Source organism: Cheilinus undulatus, linkage group 8 (genome assembly GCF_018320785.1).
Source record: "Cheilinus undulatus linkage group 8, ASM1832078v1, whole genome shotgun sequence".
NCBI classification, from domain to species: domain Eukaryota; kingdom Metazoa; phylum Chordata; class Actinopteri; order Labriformes; family Labridae; genus Cheilinus; species Cheilinus undulatus.
This window is the reverse complement of record NC_054872.1, coordinates 6,324,781-6,344,669: the sequence shown is the minus strand read 5'-3', so window position 1 is coordinate 6,344,669 and position 19,889 is coordinate 6,324,781. Positions and strand designations below refer to the sequence as shown.

Sequence of the window (19,889 nt, the reverse complement as noted above, 5' to 3'; positions counted from 1 at the left end):
CTGCTCAGGTGGGCAGAGCAGAGCTCTGAAGTGAACGAGAGAAAATGTGAGCAAAGGGACAATGGCAAAGCAAAACTGATCCACAAATGATAAGAGACACAGAGAGATCTTCAGGAAGTTTAGCAAATAAAAGTAAAATAGTTATGATTATTTAATTGACATGCACTCTTAAATGTCAAAAAGTCCAAATGTAAAGGTAAACTCTTATGTTTTGAAGATAAGTCATTTTAGACACCAGCCCATTTTATATTACCCAGTCAGGGTTTTTTTTTTCCAGGTAAAATAGGCCACATAAACGCAAATAAACAAAAATCTAGTTAATACGTAAAAGTATAGCTTAACATGACTAATGCAACTTAATTTCTTCTATCTGGTTCATATCAAACCCCTAAAACCACTGAGTGTGTGTAAAAAAAACAATTACACCTCTAAAACATAAAAGAGGTATACCACACGGCTCTATATTTGGTCCTCTGTACTTTTAATGGTTGATTTTAAAAAGTACATGTCACAAAAACTCCAGAACTCAAACAGAAGTATGTCATTTCAGACACACTAACACTGGCTGTGTGTGAAAACCACTTGATGGTTTGAAAGTAATTGTACTTTCAGATCTGAGTAAATATCCACGTACTCGTTCACCGTTGCTTTTAGTAAAATTTAAAAGGCCCTATGTTGATTTTTATCTAGGGGCTCCTGTAGGAAACTAATATTTCCGTTAGGCGGCGGTAATGCAGCAATTAGGAATGCCAACTGCTATTCGTTTTAAGAGCAGAAGAAGTTTACCTTCAATCACGTGACTTGCCGCGGCGCATCTTAATGACGTATATTGTGTTTTGGTTGCTTCTCGGGATATTTTAGTAGGCCTGTTTTTCGTTTTTTCTCTATAAACTCCTTCACAATGAACAAAGGGAAGGCCAGTGGTGTGTCGTGGGTAAAACCGGCGGAGCCATCTTTTCTGAAGAAGTTTAAAAATGATGTTGGATTCAAAGAAGGACCGACTGTCGACACTAAGGTTCGTATGTCAGGACATTTTAGTTCTTTTAGTCAGGACATATCTAGTTATGCAGTTTGCTCTGTCTATTGTTGTTTTGTTTGAAGTTTCGGAGATCGACTTTAGTTTTTATATATATTTATGTATTGTTCGTACCATAATAAGACAATTCCTGCGCTGGACACTCATATTTTCCTTCATTCATTCTTGTGCTGGAGAGACAAATTAAAATAAAAACAGCTGGATTTCATCTTATTTTCATTTTGAGGAATTAGTTTTGAAAAGGCCAGTTTAAATCATCAAATAACCCTGAAGTGCTTTGTTTCTTGGGCCATTTTAATAATTTGTAATTTGTTAAGGAAGCAACAATTGAGAGGCGCCCGGCTGCAGACAGCAGACTGGCATAGTTTCTAGACAGCACCTGACGGCTTATACAGAAAAATGGGCTCACACTCAGAGTAAGTTATCATTATTATGAGCACTAACTGTCTGAAAATAAATGGCTCTGAGTAACTGTACTATATCACCTTATCAAACGGGGGACACAGTATGAAATAGGGCTGGGCAATACAGAGCAAAACAAAACTGAAATAATATCTGTATTTTTTAGCTGATGATGCAGAATGTATACTTTGATATGCAATTCTGTGAAGAAATAAATGGTTTTGTCACAATATCAGATTTATAAACGTTGATAAGATCTGGTCAAAAATAGCACTGGGCGGTTCTTTGTTTGTAATGATCAAAATTGCAGACAAACTCCTACATGCTGTTTAAATCATTCAAAAGCATTCCAGTATATTCAGACTTTATATGTCATGAAATAGTATGTGTTTCAAAATAATAAAATCTCAATTATTTAAAACTCAGTGACTATAAGAGGTATTAACCCACTTGGATGTTTTGCCCTTTTATGTATTTTCTAAAGCAGTCCTGGTCAATATAATTTGGCTTTTTGATCAAAGAATTACATAAAACACTCTTTAATGTCAAAGTGAAAACATGTTTCTGAAAAAGTAATGTCAATTCAACAAAAATCTAAATGCAAAAATAAGTGACTATATAAATCAGTTGTCCCTGTTTGATTGGCCTGAGTCAAATTCTAAAAAATAAAATGAAATAAGGCCCACGTGAGATGATGAAGCTTGTGTTCAACTGTAGTGTACTTTTTTAGTTTCAGTGCTACTATGTTGATTCTGTAAACAAACATTTTGACAAGAAGAGATAAGGATTAATAATGTCTTGAAAGATTATTGCAGCAAATGCAGCACCAGTAGCGTTTTTCAGAGGTGGAGGCAGTGGTAGCCAGAGCAAAACAGCCCCCCCCCCCCCCCCAAATCCTGAAAATGACTGTTTGCCTTGTCAGCCATTAACAAGCCATTTAGGTGTATTCAGTCGCCAAGCATGTTTTAACTTACACTGGATTCGTCATACCCTCAAGGCGAGGGATATGAAAGTGGCCCCACCATTCTTATGTATTTCTCTGTGTGGCCCTCAGTGGAAAAAGTTTGGACACCCCTGACATAAATATTCATCCCCTTCAAGTCAGTATGTACTAGATTTGGCTGCAATCACAGCACTGAGTCTGTGTGGATAGGTCTCAATCAGGCTTGTACATCTGGACACTGCAGTTTTACTCCGTTCTTCTTTGCAAAACTGCTCTAATTCTGTCAGGTTGCAGGGTTATCAGGTTTGTACAGCCCTTTTAAGTCCAGCCATCACTTCTGCAGGTTTATTCCTGGCTTAAATCTAGGCAGAGGTGGTACCACTGTTTTTATGCACACTCTAGACTTTAAAGGGGGTACAGGGGCATGCTCCCCTGGGAGACAAAGTTATACATTTTAAAGATAATAACATCCATCTGGTGAACTTTGACAAAAAATAACAAGGCTAAATCTCTGAAAAATGTTTTCCTCTCAACAATTTTGTGCTCTTGTGCTACTTAAACCAGAGATTCATAGATTCTGATTTGACTTGCTGATTCTAATTTCCAACTGTTTTCTGGTCTGACCTCCTGATAAAGATTTTGGATGATACCAGTTTTTGTCCTTGGGAAACTGTTATTAATGTCAAAAAAGTTTTTTTTTTTTTATTATTTTATTTAATGGATTTTCAGTTTTATGTCCATAATGTCAACTTAAAATAGTAGAAATGATGTCTTTGTTTCATTATCGCCCGTTAGCGGCAGGAGATGCCAACCCTGGACGATGACAGCGGGAGTGATCCAGAGGATGAGTCTCCTCAGGTTGTGGTTCTGAAAAGTGGAGATCTGACTGCGGATGAAGTGAAGGAGATCAAGGATAAAATGCGTGCAGGAAGTGGTGCACAGGAAGGTAAAACTGTGTACACATCTAATGCGCTCTTACTGTAAAGTTTGCAAGACAGAGAAGTGCATGATGAGCATGTTGGTTATATGTAACACGCCATAGTTACCAGGTTATCCTTTACATCTTGCTCCCATGCAGAATGCAAGCATGCGTGCCACTTTGACCATTCTGACACTATTAAGATACTAAATATGTCAATGAATCCATCATGACCATTACAACTCATTTAACAAGTGCATGTTTAGATGAAAGCTTCCCAAAGAAGGGAACTGTTTCTCTTCTTTATGAATTTTGATGTAACTACATTTCTAAAGATTAGGAAGAACCTGCAGAGTTCTCAGCGGCTCTTACAGTCATGAAAGACTGCAACTTAGGGAAACAGAAAACAGGGAGCCCACACAAGTCTTTAGTTTTAGGAAGAACCTTCCCGTGTGAGAGCAGAGACTCTACACAGAGAACTGAGATATTGTCCAGAGGTGGATCAAGACTAGTTTTATATTTTGGCCTCACTGAGTGATGTGTCGATGGCATTTTGTTGTTCATGCATCCATTTTCTACACCTCTTATTCCATTTGGAGTTGCAGAGGGGTGGAGCCTATTCCAGCTGTCATTGGGCAAGAGGCAGGGTACACCCTGAACTGGTTGCCTGTCTCTGAACACCCAGGCACTCTCACACTCATACCTATGGCCAATTTAGAGATGCTAAATAACCCAAGAAGCATGTCTTTGGTGGTGGGAGGAAGCCAGAATACCCGGCAACAGCTCTAACCCCTGCGCTGCTGTGCAGCCCTATGTCTGATATGTAATGTCTAAATGATGTTAAGATCATCTGTGAAGGTAAAAAGCATTCAGAAAGTATTCAGACCCCCTCCTGTCTACTTTTGTTTTGTTGCAGCCTGATGCTGCAGCTGAAAAATTCACTTTTTTCCCCCTTAATAATCTACACTGAGTGCCCTACAATGGCAACATGAAAACAGAATTTTAGATTTTTTTTGCAAATTTATGAAAAATAAAAGACTGAAATATCACATTGACGTAAGTATTCAGGCCTCAACTAGAGGTTTTTCCTTTAACACCTTAAAAAGGTAATCCTGTCCACATGTGGAGCGTTTAAAAACCTCATTGTCTGCATGAAGACTGAAAACGCACTACGGTAGAGATCACACTCTGCAAACACTGTCTGTCCTTTACTGGGCAGATGAAGGAGCGCTCTCACGGCCAGAAATGGCGTCCTTGATGTGTGAAAATTCTCTTGCATTCCTCTGGAATGCCTGTTTCATTTTTAAAGTTTTCCCATCACCCTGAATCGGGTCATGTCCAAACTGCCAACGTTGCCAGCGGGCTTTGTGTCTTTCTGGTGTTACATGAAGCAGCAGTGAGCTTCACAGTCTATTCAGGCAATTGTGTGTGGATGTGAAAGCATGTTGGAAGTTCAGTTAGTAAGTTTGGCTATGGAAACAAAGGTAAAATTGCTGCACACCAGTAGCTTTAAACAGAGGAGAAACCAGTGCAGAGTGTTAAATTACAGGCCTACACCTCCATTTTCCCCATCTGCACATAAAAGTGGTAAATGGAGTTTCTTAAAATCTTCACCCTGGAACGAGTTCTCAAAAAGGTGCGTTTTCAGTTATGAGGTCTGAGGCCAACATGTGGACAAGGCCTCAGACCCCACTTAACAACACTTGAAATTTAGCTCCGGGTCCTTCCTTGCTTGATCGTTGGGAAGTGTAATTGATTGGATGGGATTTGGAAAGGCACACACCTCTCTGTAGAAGCAAATCAGAGCGAAAGCCAAGCCATGAGGTCAAAGGAACTGCCTGCAGAGCTCAGAGACATGGGTTGCTGCAAGGCACAGATATATGGAAGGATACAAAATAAATTCTGCTGCACTGAAGGTTCCCAAGAGCACAGTGGCCTCCATAATTCTCAAAGGGAAGAAGTCTGGCACAACCAGGACTTTCCAAGAGCTGGCCGCCTGACCAAACTGAACAATTTGGGTAAAAGGGCCTCAGTGAGAGAGGTGACCAAGACTAAGCTCCAGAGATCCTGTACAGAAGGACAACCATCACTGCAGCCCTCCACCAATCTGGGCTTCTTCAGTGCAAAAGAGATACAAAGCCTGCTTGGAGTTTGCAAAAAACTCCACATGAAAGCCTAGCAGCTTTTCCCAGATCTGTGCCTTGCAACTATCCTGTCTCTGAGCATCCCAGGCAGTTCCTTTGACCTCATGGCTCTTACACAGAGAGGTGTGTGCCTTTCCAAATCATGCCCAATCAATTTAATTTACCACAGGTGAACTCAGATGGAGAAACATCTTAGCAATAGTCAGGAGAAATGGGAGGAACCTGAGATAATCTTCATAAATTTGCAGAAAATTATAAAATTCTGTTTTCACTTTTTCAGAATGCTGATTAATGAGAAAACAGAAGAAGAACCTAAATGATTGTAACATCAGGCTGCAGAACAACAAAACTGAAAAAAGTGAAAATACTTTCTAATGTACTGTAACTTAACTGACCTTTTAAATCTATTAGTCCACACTGCTGTTAACACCAGCAGGCAGCATTGGCGTCAAAGTGCCATCACAGTTATTATGGTGGCCACCATAAGATGACCAGAGGATGGCAAATTATTGACTGTAGGCTTCATCTATATGTATCTGTCTAAAAACATGTCCCAGTGATCTGATTATTGCATGCAAAGTTTATAGTTTTTAAGGTCTACAAAGTATTTGTTAATCATACTCTGAATAAAACGTTACTGCCAGACATGTATTTAATGGCTCACACATTTATTTATCTGTTTACAGATGATGAGCCTCCCCCTGATGGAAAAGTAGTGTTCAAGAAACCGGCCAAGCGCTCATCGGACAAATTTCAGGGCATCACCGCCACCTCCAGCAAAAAGAAGAAGAGTGATGGAGGAGAGAAAGAGGAGGAGGGGAAGAAGGAGGTCAGATCAGGAAAGAAAGTAAAAAATAACAGCCTCCTCTCCTTTGGAGGGGATGAGGAGGAAGAGGAGGACTAAAGTGTTACTGATAAAACGTAAGACTCATGCACCTCTGTTACAGAGAGGAATCAAAGTGATATTTAAACATTCATGGTAATTTTTTTTTCATATTACTGTCGGATAAAAACAGATACATTTAGCAGAAATCAACACACAACACCTTCATTCTGTAGTTCATTTAAAGGACAAGGCCTGTGTTTGATATGTTTTAGCCCGTTTACTACGAAGAGTCTTCACTTTGTATTACTGATGACTAATGTATAGCAGAGCGTGACAGCAAGTCCCAACAGCTTGCAACACAAGCAGGGATGGACAACAAAATCTGTCTGTCAGTGTCTGACAAGAATAAATCCCTGGATTCACTTTCACTTTTCTCATTCAACACAGCTTGTCACTTGTATAAAGTAGAGATAGTGGTAATTGATAATATCATTATCCATGTTTGAAATATTAAACTCTGACTTGTTTTAACACAGGGGCTCACTGCCGTCATATATATACAAAGCACAACACTTCTACATTCAGATTAAAAGATCCAAATGTCTTACCTTGTAAAGGGTAAACATATAATTTAATCTCTTTGTAAATCTCAAACGGACAGTGAGCAGCTCATGTTGCACCACGGGGAGCAGATAGCACGCTGCAGTCACACTGCACGCCTTAATGCTTGATTTTGATTTTTACTCAGATCTGATTATTTTGTCTGATGTTTACATTTCTTTTTAAAATCCGGGCTGTATCAGACTCCTGTAGTCATGTCAGTGTGTCCTCTTTTGAAAGTTGACCAAATCAGATTGGATTCTTTGTGACTTGAGCTTTTTAAGCTGTGATGAACACTTCGCATGCCAGGAGAGATGCAACATGCTAGCATTCACAACGAATTAAAAATTAATTGTCTTGCAGCTGCCAGTCTGACACTAATTTTAAATGTGTTTATAAAAACTAAATGAGCAGCTTTATCAAGCAAAGATCTAAAAGATAATCATCAGAGCCTTTTAAAACATGATAAAAATCAAGTGGATTTCTCATGTCAGATTAGTGGTAATGCATGCCTCTCTGTTGACTTGTTTTTGCTGAAAAAGGAGAAGCAATGTATGTATCAGTGTTTCTCCAATAAGCCTCAATCCTTGGATAAGGCAATAGAGATTTTTAAAGTCAACATTAGAATACCTTCTGTACAAACTACATTTACAGCGCAGAAAAATATAACTTGGAATGAACTGACATCAATTAAAAAAAAAGCTTTTTCATGATTATTCGTAAATGGTCTCAGTGATGACAAATGAAGCTAATTTTTGGTAAATGGGCTGAAATGTAAACTCAAGTGTGATTTTATGTGTATGCTTTTTTTCGGTTTTCAGTATTTTTCAGTAAATGTTGCTGGTGAAACTGAGTAAAAGGTCAATTTACAGTCTTTGCAGAGAACTCTGCTCTGAAAACACAAAAGTAAAGCCTGATTTATACTTCTGTATCCACTCTACAGCGCAGCTAAACTGTAGTGGCCTACACCATCTTTGGCACCAGGGCACTGGTGCATTGTTGTGCCTGTGTAGCACTCCACCTTAACACTTGTTGGACTGCAGTTTCTATTCTTGTCCTGCCACTTTCTCTGCTTATTTGTCCAGGCAACCATTGCTACTGAAACCTAGGGTTGCAGCTGATAAATACTAAGCAATAATAGATCTGACTGATTGGTTTGTTGTCTGCAGCATTTTCGTGGTCTACAGTTAACACGCTATAGAAGTAGTTATTACTCACAGACAGGAAGCCGCCCATGCTACCCAACAGACCAATCACAGTGCCTGCAGTCGTGTAGTCACATTTGTGAGGAGTGGGTTGGGTTGGGTGTGTGCTACTGTCTAGATTGATGCAGAAGTATAAATGAAGCTTAGGGCTAAAGCTGAATTCTTGCCATGTAAAGGTGCTTATCAGAACCTAAAGTTGGCTTGTCATTGCCAAGCAAACTATGCAACTTCATCTGGTAAACAGAGGTCAGTCTACAGCAGGAACAAAACATGCACTGACCAGTTTAATTTCCCACCCTGGTGAGTGAAGCTATTTCAGTATACTTTTAATTACAGCTAAAGTTGATTTTATTTCTACTCTGCTTTGACTTATTTAAATATCGTCTGGTGAAAGCAATGATAAACTAGTGGTCTTCCTGAGTTCTTGGTGCCTTCCACTTAAGGAAACAACAAAGCAATCTTCATCAGAATAGATCGATGTTATACCACAACTGAGGTTTGTTTAACTTCAAATTTCCCAAACCCTTGTATAATGGATCAGACACTGAAACGTCCTTTTTCCTCTCATACATGCTTAGATAAATCTGTTTCAGTCATCAACTCCTGTTCATGTATTACTCCATGAAGCCATCAGATCTGTCAGTGTGTTTGGTAGTTATGTAAAAGTGTGTATTGTAGAGTTTTTAATACATTCAATGCTGTATTGGATGTATAAATACATTGAAGCTTCGACAAAGGAGCTGTATATTTATGTCGAAACAATGCATTCATGTCAATGCAGTTGTATGATTTTTGTAATGTGATTTTTTTTTATTTTCATAATTTTTAGGCAGTGTTTGTGACTGTAACATTTGAAATATAAAACATTAAATTAGGTGTCCAACATCCTGCAGCGTTAGATCATTTGTTCATGCTGTGTTTGTATGGGTGTGTCAGAGTTGAATTATCTATATACAAACAGACTTTTAGAAGAACATAAAAATTCAGAGAACTAAAGGGTAGAAAATTATAATGTATTCTAGTATAAAAATTTAAATATGTAAATGACATATTTTGAGGATGGAATACTGACTTGAAACATGACAGACTTTATACCATCTGAACATTTGTTGCCATTTCTGCCTTAACTGTGTGTTTAATTTAAGATTATCAGATCATCAACTGGTGGCCCGAGGGCCATATTAGGCCCCCTCCCCCAAAGCTTTCTCTCAGGCCATCAGAAGATCTTTTAACTCAGAAAAGGAGAAAAAGAATATGTTGTGGTTTTAAAGGTATCTTTTGATAACGAAATAGTTTTAGAATGACTTAACATTTGATCTCAATTAACAGAGATTCATTTGTCAGCCATTATTAATAATATTTAAAAAAATTATTTTTTAAAAATGGGTTAAGACTGGTGGAAATGTTGCACAAATGGCCAGATAAAGTGTTAAAAAGGGGTGAGAGAGTGGCAAACATGGGTGATAAGTGTGAAAATGGGTTGTGGAGTGGCACAAAAAGACAAAAATCAGCAGAAGTGGTACAAGGAGGGTAAAATGGGTCAAAAATGGGTAAATCTGGAAAATAAAGGGGGGGAAGAGATCAAAAATTGGTTAAAAAGTGGCAAAAACTGGTATAGGAGTGGTGCAAAGGGAATAAAACACGCAAGAAAAGTGGTAAAAAAAAGGGGGGGTTAAAGAATGGCAAAAATTGGGTTAAAGAGGCAAAAAATGATCAAAAATGGGTTAAAATTGGCATAAATATAGCAAAAATAGCCTGGCAAAGTAGTGAAATGGGTTTAAGAGTGGCAAAATGGGCAAAAAGTGGCAAAAATGGGCTAAGTGTGGCAAAAAATGTTGCAAAATTGGCCAAATGAAATTGTGAAAATGGGTTAAAAAGTGTCAAAAATTAGTCAGTATTAATGCTAAATCACAACTGGGGAGGACCCATTCTCTGGGATCTCTGGGGCCAAGCCAGTTCTGTGGGCAGGTTTGTCTCCTTGTGGCCTGCTGCATTATAGATAATAGAGATAAATCTCATGAAGCCTTAAAATGTTCCTAATTCTAATTATCCCAAAATATTAATTTAATACTGGTTTATTTGAAAGTCTGGCCCCCAGCGTCTCTGTCAAGACTAAATCTGGCCCTTGTGCAAATGTACTCGATGACCCCTGGTCTATAGTCATGCTTAATTGTAAAAGATAATTGTCTGTGAACAACTGTCCAAATCTGGTGACATTTTTTTTATCATGATTGCAAGAGATGCATGTGATAAAGCAGAAGCATTGCCTTTTGGAGAAGACTAAATGTCACTACTTTGTGTTTCATAGGATTAAAAAACAACCAAAAACTTATTTTGCAGTAAAATGTTTTTCTTTGACCATTTCGTAAACATGTTTTAATGTATGTATTTAATAAGTGTGAGATCTGCTGTCCTAGCTCACACTAAAAAATAAATGTAGGATAATGTAAGTGTGAGAGCTGCTATCTCACTAAATTATATGGACAGCTGTGGCAGATCTGTCCATATTTCACTAGTTTCATGTGTATAGATGGATACGAAGGAAATTCAAGGATATTTCAGTATTTTTTAAGTTGGGCAGTTTGAGGTACCTAGTAGTAGTGAGGATTGCTTCTTTAAGAAAGACTTTCTGGTTCTACCGGCCAGGAAGCTAGGTATACAGTGTAACAGATGGGTACAGTTTCCCTGTGAAATTTAGTGAGTTGTGTAAAAAATAAGCCACAAAATAATGTTGGCCCACATGTACGCACAATTGAAAACTTTAATTTTATTTTTGACCCAGAAAGCCTCTGTGTTTTTGTCACTATTTTGCAATGCAAGAGCATGTAACTGGTAGCCAAAGTCTGCTGTGCAAAATAGTGACAAAAACACTGAGGCTTTCAGGGTAAAAAATAAAATAAAATAAAGTTTAAAATAGTGTGTACATATGGGCCAACATTATTTTGGGGCCCATTTTTAAATAAAACTCACTAAATTCCACAGAGAAACTGTACCCATCTGTTACACTATATAGTCTAGGTTCCTGACTGGTACAACCAGAGTTCTTATAGGAGCAATGCTCAGGAAAAAATACTGAATATCCCTTTAATTCAATCCACAAACAACCAAAAAGTTATTTTGCAGTTGAATGTTTATACACAGCAATCTTTTTCATAAACAACACAATTTAAAGTTATGATAATATATAAGGGGTTTTATAAGGGGATCCTTATTAGGGGGTTTGCTCCCCGTTATTATGTTTCTGTCTTTGAACAGGCTCTATTAATTTTCCATCAATTATTTAGGTTGATTGTAAACATCGTGTATAGTTTCTGATTCTTACTCCATACCAGTTGGTGGCAGTATTCTACAACTCGTTGTTCAAATGAAGAAGAAGCAGAAGAAGAAGAGGTGGCGGTGGTGGTTGTTGTTGTGTGGTAGTGTTCGTTAGCCCGCTCTTCAAAACTTGACATTTATTTGATTTATCAGCAGTGATTTGATAAGGTTTTTTCTTTGTGGTCGGCATGGGTCGGCAGTGTTACTGTCCCGGATGTAAGAACACCTCCGGACTTCACAGCTTCCCGGCAGACCAGAACTTCAGACTCCAGTGGTTCCGAGCTTTGGGCCTCTCGAACCGGGAGCTACCTCCGAGAGCTGGACTGTGTAACCGCCACTTTTCCAGAGACTGTTTTTCTAATCTCATAGAGGTAGATATGGGCTTTACCAAAGTGGCTAAGCTGAAACCCAATGCGGTCCCTAACGTTGCTCTCCCGGTGCAGACAACAGGACGGCGGACGGTACAGCCGTTACGACCGTTGGCTCCGTTAAAGATTCAGGTGAGTGTGTGAAAAGTCTGATACCAACAGGCACTGGAAACATGGATATTTGGCTAATGATAGATTTAGAAAAACAGACAGGCATACTCATGTTTACAAAAGCTAACATAACGGCTACCGGTGCTGTCATGTCTTCTTCGGTGGTTTTTGGAGGCGGTTGGTATTAAATAATTGTGCACTACCGCCAACTACTGTTGTTGAAGTTTATGAATTTTGACTTTAATGATGCGACAAAACACTGAAATATAAATAACGTGAATAAATACTAATCCTCCTGTACTTTTAGCCGTTGAAATTTCTCTAGGTAGTCTTTTTTATCGTTAGTAGGATGCATGATATTGGATTTTTGCCAATATCCGATATGCCGATACTTAAAACAAAAAGTAAGGCAATTTGTGTTTGGTAGATTATTTCTTTGTTGTAACAATGCTTCTTGGCAATAAATTTTATACTGTTGGAAAGCCTGTTTATTACCCTTTTAAATGGTGCCACATTTGTAAGGATCATGCATTTGTGGGATGAGCAGCAGAGCTGAGTATGTGGGTTGGGCCCATGATAAATGTGCCAAATCTTCTCTGCCAATGCCAAACAGCTGATTCTACCGTTTACTCTTGTTTGGTGTTTGGTGGATTGGATGATTGAAGTTTGAAGAAACAAGACATATTGACAATAACAACAATTATTCATTTAACAAACAGGAGCCTCAGTAGCGTGTGGAAGAACCATACACAGCCACAACAGCCTTGCGCCTCCTCCTTATGCTGGTCATCAGCCTGGTCACACACTGCTGTGGGATGGCGTCCCATTCTTCAACCAGCATTTTTGGCAAGTCAGCCAACGTGGTTGTGTTGGTCACTCTGGCACAAACAGCACACTCAAGATGATCCCACAAGTGTTCAACGGGGTTAAGGTCAGGACTGCTGGCAGGCCATTCCATCCTCTCCACTCTCAAACTCTGGAGGTAGTTTCTGTTGGGGATGAGTGTTGTCATCTTGGAGGATAGAGTTCTTGCTGACAGGATGAAAAAACAGTATTCTTGGGGTGTTGTCTTCTTTGGACACCCACTTTGCGACCTGTCTCTGGCATTCCCCGTTATATGGAACTTGGCCTTCAGTTTGGAGATGGTACTAGGGTTCACTCCAAACAATGCCGCAACTTGATTTTGCAGAACACCAGCTTGAAGTTGCCCAACCAGCTGGCCCTATCCAGATCAGTCAAACGTGGAATGCCGATTCTTGAAGCAGACATCTACTGACCACTGTAGCAGGGCCCATGCTCACAGGTGCTGCCAATCAGGCTAAAACATTGACAACACTAAAGTTCCTTTTGTAAGTTTTGACCAACGTGTATGTCATCACCATGTTTGCCATATTTTCCAAGACAATCCGACACATGTGAACTAAGAACATAAGAACTTCACAGGTTGCCATGTTTACAGGCTTGCAGTTGCTTTAGCTAAACCACACTTGTTGCTGTCACCTCTTTCTCTTTAATTTATGCTGATTGGTTCACTTTTCTCTGGTCTTGAAAAACATTTCACCTTGGAGTTTTACAAGACAGATACATCAAATAAAAGACGTGGGATCTGGCCAGTCTTTCTGCCTTTTTACTTTATCTCTCTCTCTCTCTTTCTCTCTCTCTCTCTCTCTCTCTCTCTCTCTCTCTCTCTCTCTCTGTAAAATACAACACTTTGTACTCATCTAACATGTTAATGCCAGTGCCCTCTTCATTTGGGTCAGAATCATACAACCAACTACAATCAATCTACTTCTTTAACTTCAACTTTGACTGTGGTCCATCTCACTGACAGAGCTCCATATTGTTTTCTGCTCCCAGTTACTTTTATTCTAACCAGGTGATTTTCTCTTTTGTTGTCACTCTCCACACTGTGTCCCCACTTCATCTCTTTGAGTCGTTTTCCTCTCTGCTTTCTTCCTGTTGCTTCTTTCGAGCTCCTCTACCTCCACCTTACTCCAGCCGCTTTCTCTTTGTCGTCAAGTCACTGTGATATAATTTAACATGCTCTTTTTCTGTTTACTCACAAGAACTAGCTCTCCCAAATCCTGTCGATCACTATTAAAGCTGTGTGCCATTTTTTATGTGAAATGTGCTTTTAGGTAAAAGGTCACATTTACGGCCTCAATTGCACCTTTAATATCTAATAACATGAGTATTATGAATAACGTGGCTGAGAGAAACTTTAACTGTGAAATTATGTTTTGTTCCAGCCTAAACGGACCACAGAGATGGGAAGCCAAACAGAACGAGTCCTCAACAAACATGCTTTTGTACAGGCTGATGTAAAACCTTACAGGAGAAGCAAAGGTGAGTCATAATGACCATTATCAATGTATGATGCGCTACTATACATTTCTGTCATTACATGCATGCTGCAAACAAAATTAAACGTGCTTTAGCAGCTCTATTGAACTGGTGTGCATTAATATAATAATAGTTTCTATATATGATGTAATAGTATTTTAAAAACGGTTAAAACTGCACCAATTTTTCAGATGTGGCAGTTTTGGACCATCAAGTGTGTTAGGTTTTACTAAGCCTGCTCTTGTGGTGCTCACTTTTCTCTCATTGGTAATAAGATTAACTGTATCGCTCTCTGTGTGCAGCTATTCAGGCCCACACTCCTACCAGGGATGTGTCGTGTGGCACGAGAACTTTCACGGCTGTTCCTGAGGCTTTGGCATCTGCTGAGGGGCCACGCTACACCCTAGTTAGGAGAACTACGTGTGAGCTCTCAACTGAAGACTCAAACCATCAGCTTGATGGAGCAAACACCATGAACTATAAAAGGTAAAGGATTTTGTTCAAAGTACTGCTGCTCTTTCTGCTTTGGTTTACAGTTTCAAACATTAGTATGAGGTTTTGATTTAGAAATGATGTCTCTGTTGTTGCATTATATTCCATTACCTAGGGCTGTGCCTTTTCATTTGAAATAAAGAGTTAGAAGTAGAGATGTCCACTCCAGTGGTGGAAAGACAACCATGAGCTATACCCACTGATTTCTCCACTAGCAAAAGCACATCTCTCCATACCAGCCACCTCTGTCCTGAGTGAAAGGGTTTACTCGGCAGTAGAGGACATTTGGGGGGTTCCACTATGACTTTGTGCTCTGCTGATCCAAACCAAGCTGTGTTGATCTACTTTTCCATCAGTCTGGCTGTACAGGGCTACGCTGAGCTGCGGCCATGGTGGTCCTGCTCTGGAGCAGGGCCCAAGTGCACCCAGCCCACCTCCAAGGTCACTGCAGTGGCACCACAGTGTCATTCCAGGATGCCTCGCAGATGTGTTTAATTAGCAACCGCTGCACCAAACTTTGAAATACCAGAGTACCAACAGAAGAGGAAACAGTGACATAGAAACATCGGCCAAAACAATGCTAATTGAAGCACAGCTATTTAACATCATTGACTCAAAATACTGCATCATCAGCTCTAGTTAGGCCTGAGTCAGACCAAACAAAGCCAAATAGCTCACTGTAACTTAAAAGCCCCAATTCTGAATGTTCAGAGTGCTCAGCTTCTGCCTGAGAATGCATATATGCTGATATTCCTTGAGAAATTAATGTAAATCTCAAATTAGAAATATAAGCTGCACTATTGCCATTTAACAGGATTTAAAAGGGAATTAATTTACTTTATATTTTGCCTCATTTTTGGGGGGGAATTGTTTAAAATGGTCTTTTCTATTTTATAGATCCTTCCAAAAATGTATTTATATAGTTTTAACTTTATTTCAAGGTAATGAATTTAAAAAATGTGCAGTTAAGAAAGAAATGTTAAAATTGAAAAAAGATTACTTTACTTGGGGAAAAAACAGAAGTAGAAAATATTTTGTATATATTTTCAAAATATATTTTTTCAATTTTCAGATTATCAAGTGAAAAAAATATTTAATACTCACTAGAGTATATATCTATACTCTACTAAAAACTGACTGTAGTTTTCTTAAAACTTAATTGGCCAAAACAGATAAACATTGATGTTGTTAAAATAAGGTGTAAATGATCTCTATTCTTTTTTAATTTAAAACATTTGTTTCTTCACTTTTCTCTCCACAGCACCTCAAATGAAGCGGCCAAGTTTGTTGTCCTGGAAGAAAATCTGATGGAGCTGTTCAGAGAATGTCCTGTTTGCAGCAGGAGCTGCGACATCACTAAAACAGTTCTCGGGACACTCCTCCATGTGACGCAGAGCTGCGCTCACTGTGACTACTTTTATCAGTGGTCAAGCCAGCCAATGGTAAAAAAGTTAACCCACCTGGTGCCTTCAGATGAAAGTGAAGGTTCGATTCAAAGGGTCGTCATTTGTTAAGATGTGACAGGTAAGAGAGGGTCAAATTGTATTAAGACGCTCTGTTGAAGCAGTAGAGTACAAATGGGAATGTGAAATCATAGAATAGATTTTTTTTAGGTTGTGGAGACTTTCAAGACCGTGCTCAACCTTCCTTACCCACCAGAAACCAGGATGACATCAGGGACATCATAGCTGCTGGACATGTGACACTCAGTGGACAAATCACCAGGTGATTAATGATTTACTTTGATTTGTAAAATCTGATGTAAGCTACATTTTTAATTCCTATTTTTTAATCTAAAAGGTTTACCACAGCTTAGATTTATATACCAGTATAAAGTGCTGAGCCGTGATGTTCCCCATTAGTGTCTACTGCATCAAATTAGACTTAAACTAAAGGAGATAAAAACTAAAATTCCCAAAGTTTGAAGGCTAAAATCATTTACTCTCCACCAGCTCTCAAAACTGCTTTCTCTACTCTCCAGCTTTCTCTCTGGCTAAGGAACATCCCATAGCTTCGAGGGTCACTGGGGGTGACGGGTGGGCAGGACTGTGAGGCATCACTGGGGGCCATAGCTGGTCTACAAGGGCGCATCTTTGGAGCATCTATGGGGGCCACAACTGTTTTAGAAAACCAGGCCACAGTCTCCTTGGGGAGCCATCCTTTTAGAGCCTCGCTCTGTTCCACAGCTGTTTTTGGGGCACCTGCTTTGGCACCTGCTTTGGCACCTGCTGGGCACCAGCCTCAGTCTCTGCTAGGCTGAGCTCAGGTTGCCACAGTTTAAAGTGTTTTGCCCTTTCTCTGAGTCTCACCTGTGGAAGAGGAGGAAGATCTTGTGGGTGACTCTGTGGCAGAGCCAGGGTGACAGACAGGAAGAGAGCCACACTGGGAGGTGGGTGCTGAGATCCTCTGGAGGATGAGCCACAGGCTGCTTGGCTGGTTGGGGTCTGCGGATCCTGGGTTGGGGTCCTCATTCAAGGAAATCATATGATCCGCTGCTTCATCAAATGTTTTTTTTCCTTGCTTGTTCAACACGATTTGTTGTTTCTGATATGAAAATGTCAGCATATTTATGGAATTTGTCTTCAGGTACAAGAATAAAAATGTAAAGGACTGTCTTTTAAGTTTTCAAGATGTTTTAATTTTATTTTTATATCAAATCTATGGTTGCAGAAATGAACTATTACCATTTTGTCACACTGGATAAATGTTTTTATCAAATAAATAACAGTCTCCTGTTTGTTTGTATTTCCATCATTATTCTGTGACTCTGACTTAATGTCCTACAAGGATGAGAAAGTATTTTTCATAAAAACTCTTTAATTTTGCTCTTTTAGTCCAGTAACACCAGAGACAAAAACATGGTGTATGTGATCTTTTAATATATGTAAAAAAAAATTTTTAAATCAAACTCCTATTTATCGCTCATCTAATTTTTCTCCTGTAAATATTTAAGTCTAATCCCTTTATATTTTTTATTATTTTCTTAGCTTGTTAATACTTTTATTCTTCCTCTGTTACTTGTTTTGCACCAAACGCCATGTCAAATTCCTTATATTCGAAGATATACTTGGCAATAACGGCCGACTTTGATTCTGATTTATGTGATTTAATGAAGCCATTCATTTAAGAAATAATGTGGAATAAGTTTATGTTAGAAAAAGAAATGTATTTTTGACATTTTGCATCCCTGAAAGTACACGTTTTTATAGCATGACCCAAAATAAATAAACCCCAGCCTTAAACTGAAGTGAATTTTCAAAGTTCATGAATGATGACTTCTTTTCAAAGGAAAAATAAAGAGGGTGATATCTGTGCCTTTACGTATGCATTATAGAAAGGTTTTTTGTTTTTTTTTTAAATTTAGGACTTTTGGGACACCAAAGTTGCCTCTTTGTTCATCTAGACTTGTAGTTCTCAATGTTGGGATTTCCGAGACACTTAAAGGGGGTCGTCTGTTAAACTGTTTAGCCTGGCGTCCTGGCTTCCTTCTTAAAGGGGCAGTGCTCACTGAAATCACTGTAGGCTCATGCCACCACTTGTGCTACGTACCTCACGTGACTCAACTTCAAAATACTGAAATATCCCTATTCAATGCAAAATAGTGGAATTTTAAAATGCAATAAAAAGCGTGTACTCTTTTGCAATTAACTACAGAAATTTTGAGACTTTAAAATTTGAACGTTTGACAGCCCTAGTTATAAACCATGAACTTGTCCTCATAACCTTTTCTTTGTAAAGATAGATTTTTAATTCATAGTAAGATGTTAATAGTAACAAATATTGTATAAAAACTCAATAAAAGCAGTGCATTATTTCAACCTTTTATTCAAAAAGGCATGTTTCATTCTCACACCTGCATCCAGACCTGCATCCATCATTACAATTGATGGAAGAAACCTTGACTCAGAAAATCAAACCAAATAAAATCCTTATTTCCTGATAGGACGCTATGCTCACAAGTAATCACAGCCTCCATCGTTGTGGAAATAAATACACTCAACTTCTCTGTCAAACTCTAGAAAGGATATGTCTTCTTTGAAGGTTTTCTCTTAGGGCCTGGATTTATTTAAGTTGGTGTAATGTTTGATAAAACATCAAAAGAATCAAAGTTAGCTATCGGACAGTGGAAATGTACACGTGGACAACACTGATGGTACACTTCTGTTAAAGAAAAACCCGTAATGGTCACTGAAATAACTCAAAACTGATAAGAGTAAAAATAAATAAAAACTCACTGAAAATTGATGAAAATCCGACATTGCTTCTGCCCTGGATAAATGATGGTACCCCTGAAATAATCCAAGGTCAAGGTTCATCAATGTCAGAACACAGCACCCGATGCTGTTTGAGCCAAAGTGGACTTAATGGAAGACGACCGAGCAAGACTCCAATTCTATGAGCCCTGATTTAGATCCTAGTGAACATCTGTGGAAGGAGCTGAAACATGCAGTCTGGAGAAGGAACCTTAAAACCCGACAGCTGGAGCAGTTTGCCAAAATACCTGGGACAGGTGCAGGAGTCTCACTGAGTTACAGAAATTGCTTGACTGCATCAAAAGGTTGTGCAACAAAATATTAAGGGTACCATCAATTTAGTCCAGGCCGGTTTCATAAGTTTGTTTTTAAAATGATTCTGTTGAACCACAATTCGAAAGCTGTCTGATTTCCAACAGTTGATTTTCAGTAAATTTTTATATATTATTATTATTATTGTCAGTTTCAAGTTATTTCAGTGACCATCGTGGGGTTTTCTTTCTTTAACAGAAGGGTCCCAACATTTTTGTCTATGTGTGTAGCTTTTAAAATCTTTAAGAAGCCAGAATAAGGCAGATTAAATTAAAATGTTTAGTTTACAGATAGCGCAAGTCAGACTTTCTGATCACATTCAGTATGTTTACATACACAGTGAAGTCCAGCTACAGTTACAAACTGATCTGGTTATTTTTAGCTGGACTCTCATCCCAATAACCAGCACCAGGAGAGAATCAATTTATTGTCTGCAGTAGGTGGTGATACAACCCCTTTCAGCTTTACTATTATTAGTTGTTCTTTTAGTTGCCTGGGCTAACAGTGCAAGTTCAGTCAGGCTGTCATACTAATTACCATTTTACTGCAAAATGGATCTACAGTTTTACTTTGCAGGGAAGGCTCTGCTTAAAAGATGCTCCTTGGGTTAGTCAGGTAGC

The 19,889-nt window shown here is 38.8% G+C and overlaps 2 protein-coding genes across 2 annotated transcripts; both read left to right on the top strand.

Annotated features, from left to right (window-relative positions):
* Positions 1-808: 808 nt before the first annotated feature.
* kiaa1143 (KIAA1143 ortholog) lies at positions 809-8,960 on the top strand. The gene is made up of 3 exons (XM_041794222.1): positions 809-1,015; positions 3,177-3,327; positions 6,131-8,960. The coding sequence occupies exons 1-3, from the start codon at positions 902-904 to the stop codon at positions 6,346-6,348; spliced, it is 483 nt and encodes a 160-aa protein (XP_041650156.1). The 5' UTR covers positions 809-901; the 3' UTR covers positions 6,349-8,960.
* Positions 8,961-11,471: 2,511 nt separating this feature from the next.
* On the top strand, positions 11,472-17,575 carry LOC121513793. Its single transcript, XM_041793762.1, has 6 exons — positions 11,472-11,890; positions 14,119-14,215; positions 14,515-14,698; positions 15,966-16,228; positions 16,318-16,429; positions 16,686-17,575. Exons 1-4 carry the CDS (start codon positions 11,579-11,581, stop codon positions 16,216-16,218), a joined length of 846 nt encoding a protein of 281 aa, XP_041649696.1. The 5' UTR covers positions 11,472-11,578; the 3' UTR covers positions 16,219-16,228; positions 16,318-16,429; positions 16,686-17,575.
* Positions 17,576-19,889: the final 2,314 nt, after the last annotated feature.

Excerpts from the sequence above, each read along its gene's own strand:
- kiaa1143 (XM_041794222.1), top strand. The coding sequence starts at position 902 with ATGAACAAAGGGAAGGCCAGTGGTGTGTCGTGGGTAAAACCGGCGGAG. Across the intron at positions 1,016-3,176 it reads GACCGACTGTCGACACTAAG|CGGCAGGAGATGCCAACCCT; the intron begins GTTCGTATGTCA and ends ATCGCCCGTTAG. Across the intron at positions 3,328-6,130 it reads AGGAAGTGGTGCACAGGAAG|ATGATGAGCCTCCCCCTGAT; the intron begins GTAAAACTGTGT and ends ATCTGTTTACAG.
- LOC121513793 (XM_041793762.1), top strand. The coding sequence starts at position 11,579 with ATGGGTCGGCAGTGTTACTGTCCCGGATGTAAGAACACCTCCGGACTT. Across the intron at positions 14,216-14,514 it reads ACCTTACAGGAGAAGCAAAG|CTATTCAGGCCCACACTCCT; the intron begins GTGAGTCATAAT and ends CTCTGTGTGCAG. Across the intron at positions 14,699-15,965 it reads AACACCATGAACTATAAAAG|CACCTCAAATGAAGCGGCCA; the intron begins GTAAAGGATTTT and ends TTCTCTCCACAG.